Here is a 17,314-nt window from a genome sequence, read left to right as displayed (position 1 = left end):
AATATTGCGTGAGCACAATGGTTGCAGAAACAGTAAAAACAATTTTTGAGAGAGATGTGATATGTAATATGGGAGCAGAAGGAACATCTCTGTGTGCCGGTCTCAGATTTTAAAGATGGGTAGTGCCTGGACCAAAAAGAGACTGTGGTTTGGGTTTATCATCAGCTGACTACCGTCTGAAACGAAGCTAAATCTCATGGGTGACATCAGGGGACACGGGAACAAAGTATGGGAAATAGGTAAAAATCCCCTGAACCAAATCTAGCATGGACCTTTCTGCTTTCTGAATTTTACCCTCCTGGACGGTGTGTCCAATAGACTCATTGGGATTCATGTTTACCTGAAACATCTCAAGAAGATTCCACATGGATAAAATGAAATCTGTCCTAAAATGGCTCAAAAAGGAAGGGGTATCTCATTTTGCCTCCTACCTGGGAGCAACACTTCTTTGCCATCTTACCGCCCCACTGGAAAGGCACCAAGGGACACCAAATATCCACTGTGAGGACAAGTTTGTGTTGCTTCTCAGACAAGCCCCTTTAGGGAGTCTTGGAAGGTTTCTGTAGAAACCAGAGGCTCAGGACAATCCTCACAGAGCTATTGTCTTTCTTTGTAGACTTTGATCTCTGAACATTACATAGATCCATGATTTAGGAGTATTTAAATGTTTGGTCTCCACTTAGCTAAGCAGGGACATGGATGGCCACTCATTTTGCGTAGAGCAGCAGGATGTGAGAGCCTTGGCACCTGGAGCCATCTCTCATTCCCAAAACTGAACGTGAGTAAAAGGGTTTTGTGACAAGCATAATGACTTGCACACTGAAACCATGCAAAAACTGAACTCATGTTTTACAGAAAAGGCTGCAGCTCTGGGATGAATTTTGGCAAACACACGCCCTTCAAAAATCCACAAAACTGACATTTGGTGAAGGGTGGGAGGGGGAAGAGTGCACAGAACATCCAAGCCCATGTTTTTCATTAAAAAATCATAATGTTTCATGCCTAAAATATCAAAATTAATCATTTCAATGCATCCAATACAACTGCCATGAAGAGACTGCTCCAACAGCCCACCACTTCTCTCTGTGAGTGGACAGGAGATGAATGCCCTTTTTGATCTGCATTGAAAATGGTGTCTTCTAGGACATGGGAAAGGAAGCGGGATGAAAAGGATATTAAGTAGGCTGCATCTCGAGAGAGGAAAACGCCCTTTAATCCCCTTCCCAACTCCTAAGCATCCATTTGAGATCCAGCACAGGAAGATGAAGAGGACAGGAGGGTAAGAACAGCACAACCAGAAAAAAAGGATGTGTTCTCAAGGGCACCATCAGAACAATGGCACTTCACATTCCGATCTTAAGTTTTGATACCTACTATGCTGGTACCTCTGGTTCCTTTCCAGAGGAAACTGCTCTGCTGTGTTCCTGGTTTAGGTGTTGGAGCAGTGAGGTCAGGACTCACCTTTCATGCAAGGACCAAGAAATCAGGTGACTGAGCCATATTCACAGTCATATGTAAAGAAAAGGCAGCAAACAGGCAAACTCCAGGGTGCTGCAGTGGAGTGGGTAAATTCATCAAGGAAGCAGGCAGTGGTGCATCCCCGCACTCAGATCTGGTCTCTCCAAAATCAGTTGGTGCTAATTTCCAACAGATTTTCAAATCAAAACACAAATGCCTTTTTTTTCTTCTACAGCCAGGACCATTACTGGGTATGGCAGGATGCAAAGACCTGGCGAGCTACCCCTTCTGTGTCCAATGGAGAGAGGCTGGAAAGCTGCTAAAAAAGGGAAAGAACAGGCCAATGTGCTGTTGTTGTGAAGCAGTCGAGTAGCAGAGAGACAAAACAGAACTTCCAGCACCTTGTAGCTTGACTTCTGGGACTGAATGCAACATCAGCCCAGGTGAGCCCAAAATCATCCCACTAAACCCCTCCCTCAGGCTGCGGAGGAAGGGCACCACTGGTACCTTGGATCTCCATGGGAACCATATCAGAGAGAGGGGAGATGAAAGAGGAGAGCAGAGAATGGACCAGAGAGAGCAGTGGGGAATGGGGAGAGGGTGGTAGTGGGGTGAGGGGCATGTGGAAACCGTCCATGCGCCAAGGTGCCCTGCAGGGAGCAATAACAGGCTTACTGCAAAACCTGATGCACTGGGGAGGAAAACTAAGCAGTGTGTGGAGCCTGTGGTGGGAGAATGGTGTTTCCTCACAGCAGATTAAACTGGCAGTGATATTGGCAGAGGGAGCTTGTGAAGAAAAGCAAAAGCAGGCAAGAAGAGTTCGCTCTTCCCATAGGTCTTGTGGGACAACATAGTGAGCAAAGCAGGGAGACTAAGGATGCTTCTCTACACCCATCCTCCTCTTCCCCTCCAGCCCCCAGAGGAACCTACATTAGGAAAATACCCTCAGCAGTGTCACCTCCTCCTCTTTTTCTTCAGCCATGGCCTGGGGGTCTCCAGGCAGTGATGGCTGTCACCTAGGCTGGGATGAGCAACCTGGGGTGCCAGTGCTCACTTAGCCCACCCAAAGCCTCCTCTTACACGGCTGAGGGGTTCATCCCTTTGTTGGATGGCAAAGCAGCTGCCACAGGGCAGAAGCATGGGAGTTCATGATGGTCCAGGAAAGGGCTGGAAGCATGCTGGCCAAGCAACACTTCACAGGCATCAGCTCTGCACCTTGCAAGTGACTCTCTGCTGTCCCATGACAGCACTACATTCCTGCTGCCCAAGTACCATGTGGGATCATTCCCACACTGACAAAGGGAAGAGCTTGTGTTCTTCACCAAGGGTAGGCCCCATTCTTCAGAACATCTCCTTGCCTGCCTGACAATGGGAGCAAGCACAGAGACTTAGTCTTGGTCTCTGCCTCTGCCCATCTCTGAGTTATCTTCCCCCACATTCTTGGCTGCTCCTTTTTAGTTCAAGGAATGAAACTCATGGCAGAGTCAGTCAGGGAAGTGGTGTTACTGCCAGTCTCTGCTCTGATGCCTTTGGAGGAGGGACTTTTCCAGATACAGTGCAGATCTTCCCAAGTGGGTGCTCCCTTCCTGGAAGCTCAGCTCTCTGCCTGCACAGGCTTTGCTGCAGCTCACACACCACCAGTGCTGCTTTGGCTCATCTTCACATCAGCTCTGCTGATGTGGTCCCAGACCACTTGGGGATGCCATTAGCTTCCTTATTAGGAGATAGTGGGAGAGGGATGACAGCTGCAGGCCCCCTTCTTGCCTGCACACAGACAACTCCACACTCAAAGGTGTATTTTTCTCATGTGTGGCTGGGGTTTCACCATCCCACCTGACCACACAGAATTGGGAGCAGCTCCTGGGGCTCCCCTGCAAGGGGTATTTGCTCAGGGCTACCCAAAGCAATTGCAAAGCTTCCTCATCCCAGCCCAAACAGCTGCTTCTCCATAGATACTCCCTCCCCATCTGACTGAGGCAGGAGGACACGATCATGAAGTTCACTCCATAGTGTATCGCTACAAGCCTGGCAAACTGGTTGAGGCTTCAGCCATTTTTCTCAGACATCAGCCATTTTTCAACCAGCAGATTCCTGCCAGCCTGGTATTTTTCTAATGTATGATCTGTAGTGATTTTGACAGGAAAATTCACATCTGTCCCCTCCTACTTTCATGCAGCCCAATGTGCCGTGTCATCTTGGTGTCACATTGTCCTGATTCTGGCACTTTAATGCAAGACCACTGAGGGATTTGGTGCATGAGGCACAGCTGATGCCATGCAGCACCTGGAGCTCATTGTCTCCTTTGCAAAAGGCAGAGAAGGAAGTTATTGTCTGGTCATTTTGGCTGCTCTCTGCCATGGCCTGCTCAGTGATGCAGCCTGCTTCGGCTGACAGACTTGTAGAAAGAATCAGAAATGTCAAAATTACCTTCTGTTCCACAGCAGGTCTACCAGTGATTTGTTTTTCTCTAAGGCGGGCAGCTGCAGGATACACTGCTCTCTGCAGTTTTAACTGTCATTCTCTCCTGATTTTATTTTCAAATCCACAGTTCAAATGCATTCTCCATTTATAAGATGGGCAAGTGGCACTGACATGGTCTTTTCTCCCCTGTGCACCTATCTTCCCCACAGGATACTTAGAAATGTGCTCTATTCCTCCTTCCTCCCCAAGAAGCTCTCTGTATTCTGCAAAAAGGGGAAGCTGTAGTCAAAAATGATTGTTGCTTCAGGAAAAAAGGCAGCAGAAATAAATGGGCTTTCTCCCACATCTAGCAGAGGTGGAGAGCTGAACAGTAAAAGTTAGGACACAGAGACACCAGCCTGAGCAAGCAAGCATTCCCTGGGGAAATGGGGCACTTTGTGCCCTTGGATAAAAGAGATCTCCTGTACCTTCACTTGGTGCTGCCTGTGCCATACATCTTCTCTCTGAGCTCACTCGCTGACGCTTTCCATTGTCTTCCCAAACACAACCCTAAATGCACTACAGAAAACAGGGCTGCCGGCAGCCTTGTGCCGCAGCAACAAGCCATCACCTTTGCTGCAGGGCCACTGCAACTGGCAGCAGCTGAAAAAGGATTTTCTTTCCTGGGCCTGTAAGCAATTGGTGCTTTGCACTCTGTATTTTTCCATTTGGGAAAACCAGGTTTGGGACAGACACTACAAAAGCAATCTGAAATCAAATTTAACAGAGTTTTACGCACTGCAGCAGCGCAGTTTCAAAGGGTGTTTAGGGGAGAGTGCCTGTAGCCAGCCATTTGGAGGGATACATTATAAAAAAAGGCAATAAAAAATACCAACTCCCCTTGTCTTTCTGCAGGCACAGCCCCAAGCAAATGCACACAAAGCCACAAAGGAGAGGAAAATGTGTCTGTCCCCAGCTAAAAAAAATATGCTCAGGACAATATGCACAGTCAAAAGGGGGATGAATCAGAACAACATAGCTGGACCCAAAACAAAGTTCTCAAGGATATAAATTGGTGAGCATCTGGGTACCAGGTCCTGAAAAACCAACCACTGCAAGCAAAATGGACAATCAAAACCAGGGACATCTGACATTTCACTTATCTGGACAGGACGCTAAATAGGAGTTCAAATTTCAGAGAATGGCATTTAACCTGGATAGCCTGTTGCCTGAATGAATACTTCGACCACTGTTGAGATCATCTTCCCCCTACTCTTCTATTCCATTCCTGCCTCCATCACCAAAACTACCTGGCAAATTCAGGATGAGCTTTCTACCAAGAAACATGGTAAATAAACTGTCTAGCTATAAATTCTCCTAGTCCTACTTGTTCCTATTCTCTTCTTAAGGGTGGAAAACAGTGAACCAGAACATTTCAGAGCAATGACACCAACTGATAAAATAATCCTGACATTTGCTTGCTGCAGATTACAGAAAGCCCCAGCAATTACTGAAAATCCTGCAAGTTTTGGTTCTGTCAATGGCCATCTTTATCCCCTATCACTACAGTACACTAATGTTTAACATCAGCTATCATATCTCTCATTCTCAGTAACTAGCAAAAAAAATGACATCCAAAGATGGCATCATGAACAGCCAAGGACAGAAATCTACCATGTCTACCATCACTGACATAAAGAGGCAGCCTTTTGTAGCAGAAAGAATTTCTTGGACTGTTTCAGTTCCCAGCATCTGCTGAGGCTGTTGACATAGAGGGCAAAATTTGATGCAGTGAGCAGGATACCAGGCCATTTGGCAGAGGTGACACCAAACAGAACATTACGTAGTTTTCAAAGGCTGGTTAGACTTGAACTGGGAAAAATACCACTAGAAAGTCAACCAAGAATTGGTTTGCTTATATACTGCTTACTTTTAGCCTTCCAGCCAATCTAGCCAATCTAGCACATGAATTTCCTGAGTTTACTTTCATTCAACACATGAAAGTGCTTTATGAACACTGACAAAAAGTGACATCCCGTTTCTGTTCCCCAGAGCTAAACAGCTGGAACTGGGAAGTTAGTGAAAATTTCCTCTGCAGGGGAGCTGGTCTAGTCAAACTCAAGAGCAGAAGTGAGAGAATAGTTTCTAATGATGACACAACCCCTAATTGTATAGATCATCATTTCAACTCAGCTGTAATAAAGCATGTCCACACAAAAAGCTATTTGCATAAACTACTCTTAGCCAGGCCAAGTCCTGCACCCACTGCACTACACAATGGAACCTAATACCGACCTCAGTGAGCCAAAGGTGTGGTTCTCAGTTGTGTGGGAGTAGGACCAAACTCACAGTCAAAAGCCTGGCACAGCAAAAAAGAAGCACTGCCAAACTAAAGAATTAAGCTTAGCTTAAGTCCCTGGTCTGCAGATAATTCTCCTCCCTCATGCTCTGACTGCCCGCTCCTGAACACAAGACAAAAAACTTTGACTGGAAGCTCCAGCAAGACTTTATTCAATGGTATACAATAGCAAGAAATTAGCATGAAAGAAGAATTGTATACATTACTGACTTTCCAAGTCACTAAAACAAACCCATAGTGACAAGAGCAACTGAGTTCGATGACATAACAAGAAGCGTGTGACCATCTCTCTAGTGTCCATACCTGCAAATAGATAATATGTTAATGTTTTTTTAAAAATTACAATTCATAGTAGTGCTGGTTTGGGTGGATTTATTTTCATTCTACCACAGCATAATTAAGATGTAAATGGGATGAAGGTGAAATGTTGTTAAGGAAATCTTAGGATGTTCTCCACATTTCACTTCCCCTAAAACATCTACCCAGACACCAGTCAGAGGAGACTGACAATCCACAGCACCATGTGCAAGAGATCTCAGTACCAGTTATCTTTTGCCCTGAATCCCACTTCAAATATATCTGGCATGTAACAAAGCTTGTCACAGCCCCGGAAGTAACACTGAGCATGCATCAGGAGATATTAATTCATGTCTCCGTTTCTCATCATGCTGCCCGTGCAATATGAAGTGATTAGACAGGCAACATGGACTCAATTTTCATTGTGTGTTCAGGAAAACGATGGTACTTCATTTGTCACGTCAATGATGATTTGCACACCTGACTGTGTACCAGAGCCCAAAGACAATCCTCAACAGTTATAATACCTATTTTGCTTTGTTTCAGTCTGGATTCTGACTGGAACGAATTTATTTTTTCAAAAAGTTAAGAAAAGATTAACAGATAGATGGTGCAGAATGAAGTAAGTGATAGGCAAACTTCCTAACCATTCTCAATGTACAATTACCTCTCAAAATACGATTACCCCTCAGAAACCCATTCTTGGATCTCCTACTGCTATTCTTAACATGAGACCTTTAAAAAACATTAAACAAAACAAACAATACAGAAATTATGAAAAAAATGGGCCAAAGCCACAGGAATGGCTTTCCAGATGCTAGGAAATCAGCTGTATTAATCTCTGAGGCTATCAGAGTTATAAAACAAATCATCAAGGTAACAGAGGGACCCAATACAATGTCTGGCACCTCAGCAGAAACACTCTGGAACCCAAGCAGCTGAATTCAGGTAATTCTCTAAACTCAAATTGCTCATGCAGTGGCACAGTATCCACCTGAGACTCCACTTCTAGCTAATTCCATTTCTCTCCTGCTCTCTATTCTTTAGAGAGAATGTCAATAGAAATCACTACTTTTCAACAGCTCTCACATACCCCACAGCTGTTTGGACTTCCTTCAGAGCTCACTTAGAACCAGGTGCCTAAGGAAAAGTCCATATACAACAAGGTGGAAGAAAAAACCTCTCTGAACAGCAACTATACCCTCAGACACACCAATCTGACATTGATCATTTATATTTACAGGACAATTGGACTTTTCATCTTGAAATCTGTGCAGGATACGTACTTTTGGAACTCCCATTCCCTGTTGTCCAGCGGACATACTTGGCGAGTTTTGAGCCAGCGAGAGATGCAGTGGAAGTGGAAAGCGTGCTGGAAGACAAAGTTCAGATCACATAATTTCAGAATTATGAATGCATCTCAATGTGAAAACTACCATTGAAAGCATCACAGTAAGAAGAGAGTAGCAAGAGTTTACAGGCAAAGGTGGGGACAACTGATGAGTCAATTAGCTGGTAACCACCAAGAAATTGATCCACATTTTCAAAGAGGAGGAAACATTAGTGAAATGGCAGCAGGGAGCCTGTTCCACAGTGCATGCGGTGGCAACTGACTGACTTCTGATGAAGGAGAGAGTGCAGAGTTTAGCAGCTGCTAAAATTGGCACAGCAGATGCTGATAAGAAGCATAATCAAAAAGAAAAGAGAGGATTTCAGAGTGAGTAGCAGGGATGATATGAATGTACACATGCTGAAGGAAGCTTTCTGTCAGTTTGCAGGAGATACCAGCGCCTGAATAAAAAGGAATTTGCAAAATTAGAAAGAAAAAAAAAAATCTCTTTTATGTGTTTAATAAGGACACCCTTTTCCTTACCCCATACAGCTACTTAAAACCAAGGTTCCCCTTGGTTCCACACACAACATAATTTTGACACTTGAATATCCTGACATGGTTAAAAATTTTGCTCTTGTCCTCTGCAAACAGAATTGCAACATTTAGTCCTGTTCCAGCATTAACACTTTGTAACTCAATCCCACAGCACAGTGAAGATGGGATTGAGGATCAGAATGTTATTCCACTATGGAATCGTTTATCTTCCAACTCAGGCCCAGGCTAGCTAACAGGTATTCAAGCTTGGAGTTCATGTGCTAGTGGGACCAACTGATTTGATCTTCCCCCAAAACTGAAAGCAAATCACCTGGGTACCCCAGCTTGACTCTTTGAATTAGCCTGCACAAAGACAAATCAAGCAGACTGACATCTAAGTGATCCTATTACCACAGGGAAAGAAAAAGGTATAACTCCTAGGCAAACCATGATCAGGAAAAACATGCTCAGAAGGAAAGATCTATTATTCCTTAAAAAAATAATTAAGGCTCATCTTCTTCCCTTTGCTTCTGTGCCTAATTACATCTCTCCATCTTTCACTTCCTTTTATTTTCTTCTCTCTCTCCTTTCTACACTCTAATAAACATAAGGAATTTAAAGTTCTTATTTCTGGTGGGTTATGTAAAAAATACTACAGAACTCATTCTGTCCCAAGTCTTCAAAAAAGGAGGATCCCCCCACACGAGCTCCACAATAAAACAGTTTTCCTTACATTGCAGACGCCCCATGCAACTGTGCACTCCTCAGAGGTAGCCGATGCTTGGTTTGCTTGACATTCTATGCCTAGGAAAATAAAGATTGAACAAATATACACAGGAGTTGAAGATGTACATGCAACACTAACTGGTAGATTTCTTCGTAACAGCAAGTGGAGGCATGGGAGGAAGAGCTCTTTTGTGGTATTTAACACACCAGAAAGTATCAAGAGCTATGGTTTAATGTGTACTGTTTTTCCAAAAGCATCAAATCAAAATATACTTAATCCTGATTTCCTCCTTTCTCTACCTTTTTGGTATTCCAAAGTTCCAGAGGGCAGGAGTACATAGCTCATCTGCTGGCAACATGTGTCTGCTTCCCAAATTTCAAGGCTAAATATTTTCATTTTTTCCTCTTGTGTTCAAAGAGACAATCAGTTGACAGTACATTTACTTAAACTTGTTAACCAGGTTTTTCTCAATATAAATTCCTATATGTTCTTGTCACACATTGTATACTTTATTTGCAAATTAATTTGCTCATGTAATGCTGGAGTTTGCCTGTCTTTATTTTATAGTCTTGTGATAGGTAAGTACATCCCAAAAGTCCACAACAGGAAATACAGTATGGTTTGGACTTTTTACACCGTGGAGCTGAGTACTCAGGAGGATTCCCCACGCCCCCACTCCAGCTATTTATGAGTTTGGGTTATGTTTTGGGCTTTTGTGTCAGATAGCGTGGATGAAGGAGATGAAAAAGAGTGAAGAAAGAAGGAAGAACAACACTGAGAAAATAAATCCTGCAAGCTGGTTCTCCATTCTAAAGCCTGAACAATTCACTTCTGCTCCAGCTCAAGAAGGAACTTCAGAAGAAAAAAAGACATTTCCAACTCCTCCACTGTCAGCAGCACAAACCTATGAGACTAACATTTTACTCCTTGCTAAAGGATGCTTTCTGTAAGAGTCAAGCCCAAATAATTTAAAAAGACCTGCTGATATGTGATCAGCTTTGAACTCAACACATGAGCTTGCTGCTTTCTTGTTTTGCAGATTTTTTTTTTCCTAGCAAAGATGTCTGAATGAACTCCAATTCTCTGTTCACTTTTTGTGTGCTTGAGTATGCTTAGAGAAAAGGAGTTTGATTCATCACTTAAAGATTCAAAAACTTTCAAATCGCACAGGTTTGGCTGAAAAATGTAATCTCTATTTGTCCTGTCCTATTCATCCCTTTCTCCATTTTTCAGGTGTGGAGGTCCACAAAATAAAAGAAAGGCCCATTTTTCTGAGATGCAAGAGACATCAGTTAACCTTGGTCACGAGGAACTACTCAAAACAAGACTGATGTCTAAAGAAACTCAGTAGCAACAGCTGTTCTGCAAGATCTGAGTGAACCCGTATTTATCATATGGTTTACATCAAAGATATGATATACCACAGCAGAAAGTCCAAAGCTCAATCCCTTGCCTGCCCATAGAAGAAAACAGAATCCAGTACTTCTGAAAGGTCTGATGTCTTAATTCCTGAATCTCTCAATACATACAGAAATAAAACAAAATCCGATGAAGAATATGGAAGATGCTCAAGACCCTTGAAAAACTTAAATTACTTTGGATACTTGTATAAAATTCTACACCTGAGATTGTTGCAACAATTTTACTGTTACTACGGTATAGACTCATGGGGCATAAGATATTAGCTTTTATATATCTGGCCAGAGTCTGTACAGCAACAGATAATGGTGAGAAGATGAGTAGAAGGAAAAGATGAGGAAATTCTTCAGAAGGGAGAAAAGTCAAAGAGTAAGCAAAGTTTAACTCAGACAGCCTCTATGACAGCAAGGAAAATACTCCAGCATATAATATACTTATCTTGTTTCTTCTCTTTTCCTTCTGGAAGCAAAATACTGGGCATATTAGATGTGAAGTCCATCTAGCCCATTTTATGTCATTTTGTCTTTTTTTTTTTTTCCTCCTCTCTAAGAGGCCCTAACCTGAGAGCTGCATGAACACAATTCTTAATTTTTCAGGATTTAAAGGACTCTGTATTTTGCCTGGGAGTGAGAGGGAAGAAAGATGGTTTAGGCAAGGAAAAGAAGCAGCACTGACATTCATTTCAGTGTTACTCAAACTTTCACTGACAGTCTAAGGCATGACAGTCCCAAAAGTTTAAGAGGACAGACGAACTTTTGTGGTAGTGGTTGAGGAGGAGTTCTCTGGTGGTGATGTAAAGCCCTTCCAACAAGACACCCAGATTTAGCTCCCTCATCAAATGCACTGGAGATTACTGCTAGCACTGCTACCTTTGGCTGCAAAAAAAGAGCCTCCCAAAAGCTGAAACACTTTTTGGTCTCGTATTTGCTTCATTTTAGAAAAGGACAATATATCAACAAATGAAAAATAAATAATAAATAAAACACACGGACAAGCTCCATCCTAGAATGAAAGCTGATGATTCTGGCTCTTGAAAGAAAGAGAACCTATTTACCATCTGCTGACCCAAAAGAAGCAGTAAGAGTCAGTAACAGGTACTGGAGGAATACTGAATGACTCTTCTGTTGCCTTGCTTTTGACAGAGTATCTGCAGGTGAGGGCAGAAAGATACAGCTAAAACCCGAAATACCTGTAAATAATTGTGAAAGATGCAATGAAAGCATTTCAACTCAAGGATGCAGAAATTCATCTTATATAATGGCAGCTTCTGAATCTTGGCATCATAAGAACCAGCCTACTTCCTATACATTTTCTATTGCAGAAATCTCCTGTATATTTACACATCAAGAAATAAATCCAAACCCATTCCATCTAATAAACATCCTGAGATTCTTCTTTGGATTCTGTGCAACATATCTGTCTTTGTGAAGCTGGATTCATGTACTTGGCACGTTATCGTCAAAGCAAAGGAACAGTATTTTGATGGCACATTTTACACAGTTCAAACCTATATTGGTCATCTTACTACAATAATACATTACACATTTTAAACCAGAAGATAATCCAGTATACTAAACACACTGCTAACACTCCCCAATTTAGCATGTTGCAGTGACAGCACCAGAGAGCAAGCCTTTGAAGAAAGACTAAAGTAAAATCTAAACAGAACCTGGGTCTTTCCAGAGAAGAACGAAACCTAAACACTGAAAGTCTACTTATTCCTTCTGTACACTGAAAACAAACCAAACTGAGGGCAGGGGGATCCTCTGAACCACATCATTGCTGAGTCATAAGGCACATGCATGGGGAGAACTGCATGACACCTTACCATTGATGCCTGACTTTACAACATTAACAAACTTTCATTACCATGACTGTATTACTTATCACTCTTCTAATGTTTTCCCATCCAAGGTTTCTCTTTGTTGCTAGGAGTGGGAGACATTTGTATCCTGCATTTTATCAAATTGAATCTTGTGTTGTTCTTCCCTGCACATTCTATTAATTTTTTCTCAATTTGTCATCACTTCACATCTTATGTTTGAAAATCTAATTAAAGGGTTGTTTAACAACATTAATGATCTGTAACAAGGAAGTAAGCAAATCCAGAGCCAACACTGATCTCGGAATACCAATTTAGATATCCCTTCTACTCTGTATGCTGTCAATTTTAGTCTGTCATTTGCAGTCCAGGCTCCTTGTAACATTGCTCATACAAATTAATAACATGTTATGCTTGAGCAACTCAAAAATGAAAAAAAACTTACCTATGCCATTTTCCTTTACTGTTTTTCCTAAACTACCTATATACTCTCAATCCCCACCCACATATGGCTAGGGCTTCTTAAAATTTTTTTTTTAAGAATTGACAAACAGAATTTACTACTGAAAAATAGCATCTGTCCATTCTCCTTCCAGCTCCTCCACACCTCTCCTTCATCTCTATTTGCTATTTATAAAAAAAATTTGCAAATATATGAGACTGTATTTGGTCTGTCATGGAAGGTACAATTAATTTTGAGGCAGATTGATAGAATAAAACACACCAGCGTCTCCTATCTTAAAATACATCCCTCTTATCATGAATAATTATCTTGAATTACAGGATTTTATCTATTTATTCTATACATTTGGAAATTCTATAAATGTAACTTACGTTCTAATAAATCTTTGAAATTCCATTTGCCTGTCAGCAACCTGCTTTCCTCTCTAATATAGCATAAACCTGAGAGACTAAGTAGTAGCCCAGTGTCCACCTTCTTTTGAAACTCCTTTCCGAGATGGTACAGGTTAGAGACACTTAAAAAGGAAATCTTCAATTAAAGGACATCAACTTATTTCATAATCCCTGTTTTTTTAGTGTTATCACTCCCTGTCTAATAACCAAGAATAAACTGAAGCATGGCTAGGCAGTAGCTGGCTCAAAATACAAATATATCTGTCCAAAAGAAGTGAACCTGCTTAATCCATTTTCAGACCAGTGTGTTACAGTGTGTTTTCTCTGTATTAGAAAAAAGAAAAAAAACCACCCAAACAAAGCTTCTGAAAGTAATTTTGTAATTATTATTAAATATGAAGTAAAATCAGATGCATCCTTCAGTAGCTATTAAGTCTCATTTTTCTGAAGTGTTTTATTTTCATACAGTCTTATTGACAGGAAGTTGCCAATAGTGTTGGTTCCAAGGGCGACCACATAAAAACAAGTCCAACAAAACTGTTCCAGTGGGATCAGATAAGGCCATCCCCAGGCACTGTCGTTGGACCTGGGCTTGCTTTGGGGGGTTCCACCAGCCTCACATTTTAGAAATAGATGCAAATTTCTATCTGGGGTATATTAAAAGGTCTTCTGTCCCTCATGATTGAAACAAGATGGACAGCTATGATGCCAACAGTACTTTGTCATTTTTGAGGAGAAAATGAGTTTGTACTCATTACCAATACTCTAAGGGACTGAAATCAGTGACTTCATGTATACACTCCTATTTCATGATAGAAATGAACCATCAAGATTATACAGCAAAAAAAAAATTGAAATCAAACCAATTCTAACAACGTATTGCTTTTTATTTTGGCATTTGATTACTCTCCTTTGTAAGTGAACAAATAATTCTCTAGGTGTTTACAAAATTCCCCCTCCTATAACACGTACTAAGTTAGTTAGGTAAGGTAGGTTTTATAGAATGAGGAGTCAAATTAATTTGCTGGTCCATGCCTTTCCTTGCCAGACACAGACACAGAGAATGTTACAAGACTTCATCTTAATGAGTGTCATCAAGAAGTTGATACTCATAGCAACCTCCCCAACTCTGAAATATAATACCTCTTTGTAAGCAAAGCCTGTCAACCCTGAATAATTTCAATTCCCTTTATTATTACTCCTTTTCCTCTTTGTTGCAGTCAAAATACACTCAGCAGCATCATGTCTGTTGATATGGCATCAAGTAATCCTACTCTTTACAAGAAAAGGGTGAGGGAAAAGCAGTATGGTGACAGAGGTCACAAAAATAGATTATGAGACTTCAGCATTACATAGCAAAATAATCAGTTACTAACTGAAAGCTTTGCTGAATTATATCCTCAGCTGGGGTAATTTCAGCTGTTCATCACATACAAGTCCAAACTGTCAACTGTGTCCCCCCATTTACTTACATAGATCCATAATGTGGTTTCTGCAAATGGCACAGTTATCAACCACAATGTCCCATGCCCACAGAGCTACGGCATTCCACTAGAGAGAGGGGGAAAAAGAAAAACATAGTTTTGATTCAATTTACAGTGGACAGAAACCCTTGTTATTCTTCAAGAGCCCATGTACTTTTTGAAATAGAAAATCTGGGATATTTAAAAAAACCCAAATCTTAGAAGTCCAGAGTAATTCTTCATCATGAGTTCAGGTTACTAGGAAGCAGTGGTACATTCCTCTCACAAACCTCCCAGAACCAATGTCTCCTTCCCACTTCAAAAACAAGGTAACTCCCACAGTCTCCCCCCCCCGCCTCTTTTTTTTTGTGAAACAGATGCAAACACCTGGATTTCTATTCAAGATCCAAAAGCAAGGATGCAGCTCATGCCAAATCCTCAATTCTGAAGGAAAGGACAGTCCCTTGGAGAAATACTAATTCAGATGCCATTTTTGTTAAGAGGAATTCCCATTATTTGCAGCAGTTCTTCTAGTAATCACCCTTCAGAGCAGTTGGGGTCAAGAACTAAATCTCTAATGCTACTCTCCACTGACTCCTGAATAATCTTCCCTACAAAAGGTTAATAAGCAACAACCTATCAGCAAGGCTGGATATAAAAATTTCAAACTACTACCAAATTAACCTTTCAAAGACTTCCTTTATACATATAAAAAAGTAATAGCACTATCCCATGCTACTTCAGGGGAAGGGTTTGAGGACTTTAGGGCAAGCTATGCAGAAAAACATGATACCTTTTTATTCCTCCTGACAAAACCCATAATCAGGTCTTTTGTAAACTCATTAAATAAATGGGCCTGCCTTCAACATACAAAGCAATCCAAAATATTGTACTGGTAATTGGGATAATCTTCATTTACTACTTAAGTAGTATAGATTTTTTTCCCCTTACATTTTTTCAGTATATAATTGTACTGACTGTACTATAGTAAATCTTCCCTTTAGTAAATCTTCTCTACTGTGTTCCATTTCCATCTCAATGTTTTCATTGCTTCCCCTCAGTTTGGGACTCTGAAGGAGGAATGCAGACTTCCAAGTATTGATGAGCAGTATTGGACTTTGATAAGCTTTTAAATTTTTCATTAGTACCTATATAAAAAGTATTCACAATACTACTAGATCTTTTAGGACATGCACCAGTAGTGATCTAATTTTTTTCCCCCATCTTCCAACTTCAAGTCTAGCTGGCCTTCTGGCTGAGGTACTCATCTCTCATGGACTTCATCCATACTTCAAGGCAGCTGCAATAAAAGTTCTCAGCACCCTTACCTCTCCCACATGCTCCAGTACTTAATTTCTTACCCCATCATGGTCTACACTGATGACCCACAGACCTGTACTGAGCCACACATGCAACAAAGGTCTTGGTACTTTGCTGGGGAGGAGGAATGCCACTGACACATAAACAGTGCCACTTCTTATACCTCTCATTACATCTGTCCCTGTTTCCAAAGGACAAGCAATTATGTCTCCCAAACACTTCCTTCTGCACAGATCCAGGGGTTTCCATCATCACTGATGGCAGCTGCATTTCAAACAAACTCATCTACAAGCAGGAATCCCTGGAAATGTTTACTGATATCCAGTCTAGGGGTCGCTTTTCCTCAAATTATACCTTAGTACAAGCCCACACAATCTCTCCCTGCTTGTCTACATCCTCGTGAAGAGCCTCGGACCATCACCACGACCCAGCTGACAAATTGGTGGCACTGGATAGGAGAGCGATATTATGGCTGCTCTGAGTGAGGAGGAAAAGCCAGGGTGGCATGAGAACATTTGCTGACTAACACGTTGTTATGGCTCGATTTAAATATGAATGAGAAAAAAAGTCGACCAGAGACATTTGTAGAAAGCATTTTACGAAGCACATGGGGCAGCCCGGGCGGCTGGGCCACAGCGGCCGGGGGTGATGGGGAGGCGGAAGCACTCCAGCGCTGCTTCCCGGCCCGAGCTGCCCAGAGGATGTGGGTACGGAGCAGCTGAGGCCCGTCGGGGCCGCAGCGCCCGAGGGGAGCGAGCGGCACAGCTCCGACCGCGGCATCCCCCGGCCAGCACGGCCCCGTCGGGACCCCCTGCTCCCGCCCCCGCCAGCCGCGCCCGCTGATTGGCCAGTTCGCGCTGCACGTGCAGCAGCCCGCCTCACCCATTGGCCCGGGCGCACGCCAGGACTCCCCGCAGGCCTCGCCCCGCCCCTCCCACCGCTCCGGTGCGGAACCGGGTACCCGGCTCCGTGAGAGCAGAGGGAAGTCGCCCCCTCCTTCGTCCCGCTCGCCGGCATCAGGCCGACCCCAGCCCTCCCCGTGCCTCTGGGAGCAGCCAGAGGAGCGCGCCGGCGGAACCTCACTTTCTTCACTTCGAAGCGCTTCTTGCCGGCGCCGCTGTTGGTTCCGCTGGGGGTGTCCACATCCATTGCGGCCGCCATTTTGGGTGCGTGAGTCGGCCCGTGCCGCTCCGCGCGCGTGCGCGGTGGGGCGGGGCGGGGGGACGGAGGAGCGGGAGGGGGTGGGAGGGGTCATCTCATGGCCCCGCCCCCTCTCCCGCCGCGCCCCTCGCCGGCAGGTGGGGGGGGGGGGGGTGGGCCTGAGTGC

The 17,314-nt window shown here is 42.9% G+C and overlaps 1 protein-coding gene and 1 long non-coding RNA gene across 6 annotated transcripts in view; one reads left to right on the top strand and one right to left on the bottom strand.

Moving 5' to 3' along the window:
- The window catches only part of LOC125325427, a 35,759-nt gene extending 22,551 nt beyond the window's left edge, over positions 1 to 13,208 (top strand). For all 5 annotated transcript variants that reach the window (XR_007203325.1, XR_007203326.1, XR_007203324.1 and 2 more), the window contains 2 exons: positions 1,694 to 1,901; positions 7,758 to 13,208. This is a non-coding gene — a long non-coding RNA (uncharacterized LOC125325427). The remainder of the gene's footprint in view (positions 1 to 1,693; positions 1,902 to 7,757) is intronic.
- Positions 6,347 to 17,204, bottom strand: RBX1 (ring-box 1). The gene is made up of 5 exons (XM_048302457.1): positions 17,071 to 17,204; positions 14,677 to 14,755; positions 9,115 to 9,185; positions 7,801 to 7,886; positions 6,347 to 6,520 (listed from the first exon to the last, which is right to left on the bottom strand). The coding sequence occupies exons 1-5, from the start codon at positions 17,146 to 17,148 to the stop codon at positions 6,508 to 6,510; spliced, it is 327 nt and encodes a 108-aa protein (XP_048158414.1). The 5' UTR covers positions 17,149 to 17,204; the 3' UTR covers positions 6,347 to 6,507.
- Between the last annotated feature and the right edge of the window lie 110 nt (positions 17,205 to 17,314).

The sequence above is a fragment of the Corvus hawaiiensis genome, chromosome 4 (genome assembly GCF_020740725.1).
Source record: "Corvus hawaiiensis isolate bCorHaw1 chromosome 4, bCorHaw1.pri.cur, whole genome shotgun sequence".
In the NCBI taxonomy this organism is placed as follows: domain Eukaryota; kingdom Metazoa; phylum Chordata; class Aves; order Passeriformes; family Corvidae; genus Corvus; species Corvus hawaiiensis.
This window is presented reverse-complemented; position numbering and strand designations above follow the sequence as displayed.

What these genes read in the sequence shown, in the direction of transcription:
- RBX1 (XM_048302457.1), bottom strand. Translation starts at nt 17,148, where the DNA reads ATGGCGGCCGCAATGGATGTGGACACCCCCAGCGGAACCAACAGCGGC. An exon ending in AAACCACATTATGGATCTAT is followed by an intron (nt 9,186 to 14,676) that starts GTAAGTAAATGG and finishes TTATTTTCCTAG; the next exon opens with GCATAGAATGTCAAGCAAAC. An exon ending in TTGCATGGGGCGTCTGCAAT is followed by an intron (nt 7,887 to 9,114) that starts GTAAGGAAAACT and finishes TTTGTCTTCCAG; the next exon opens with CACGCTTTCCACTTCCACTG.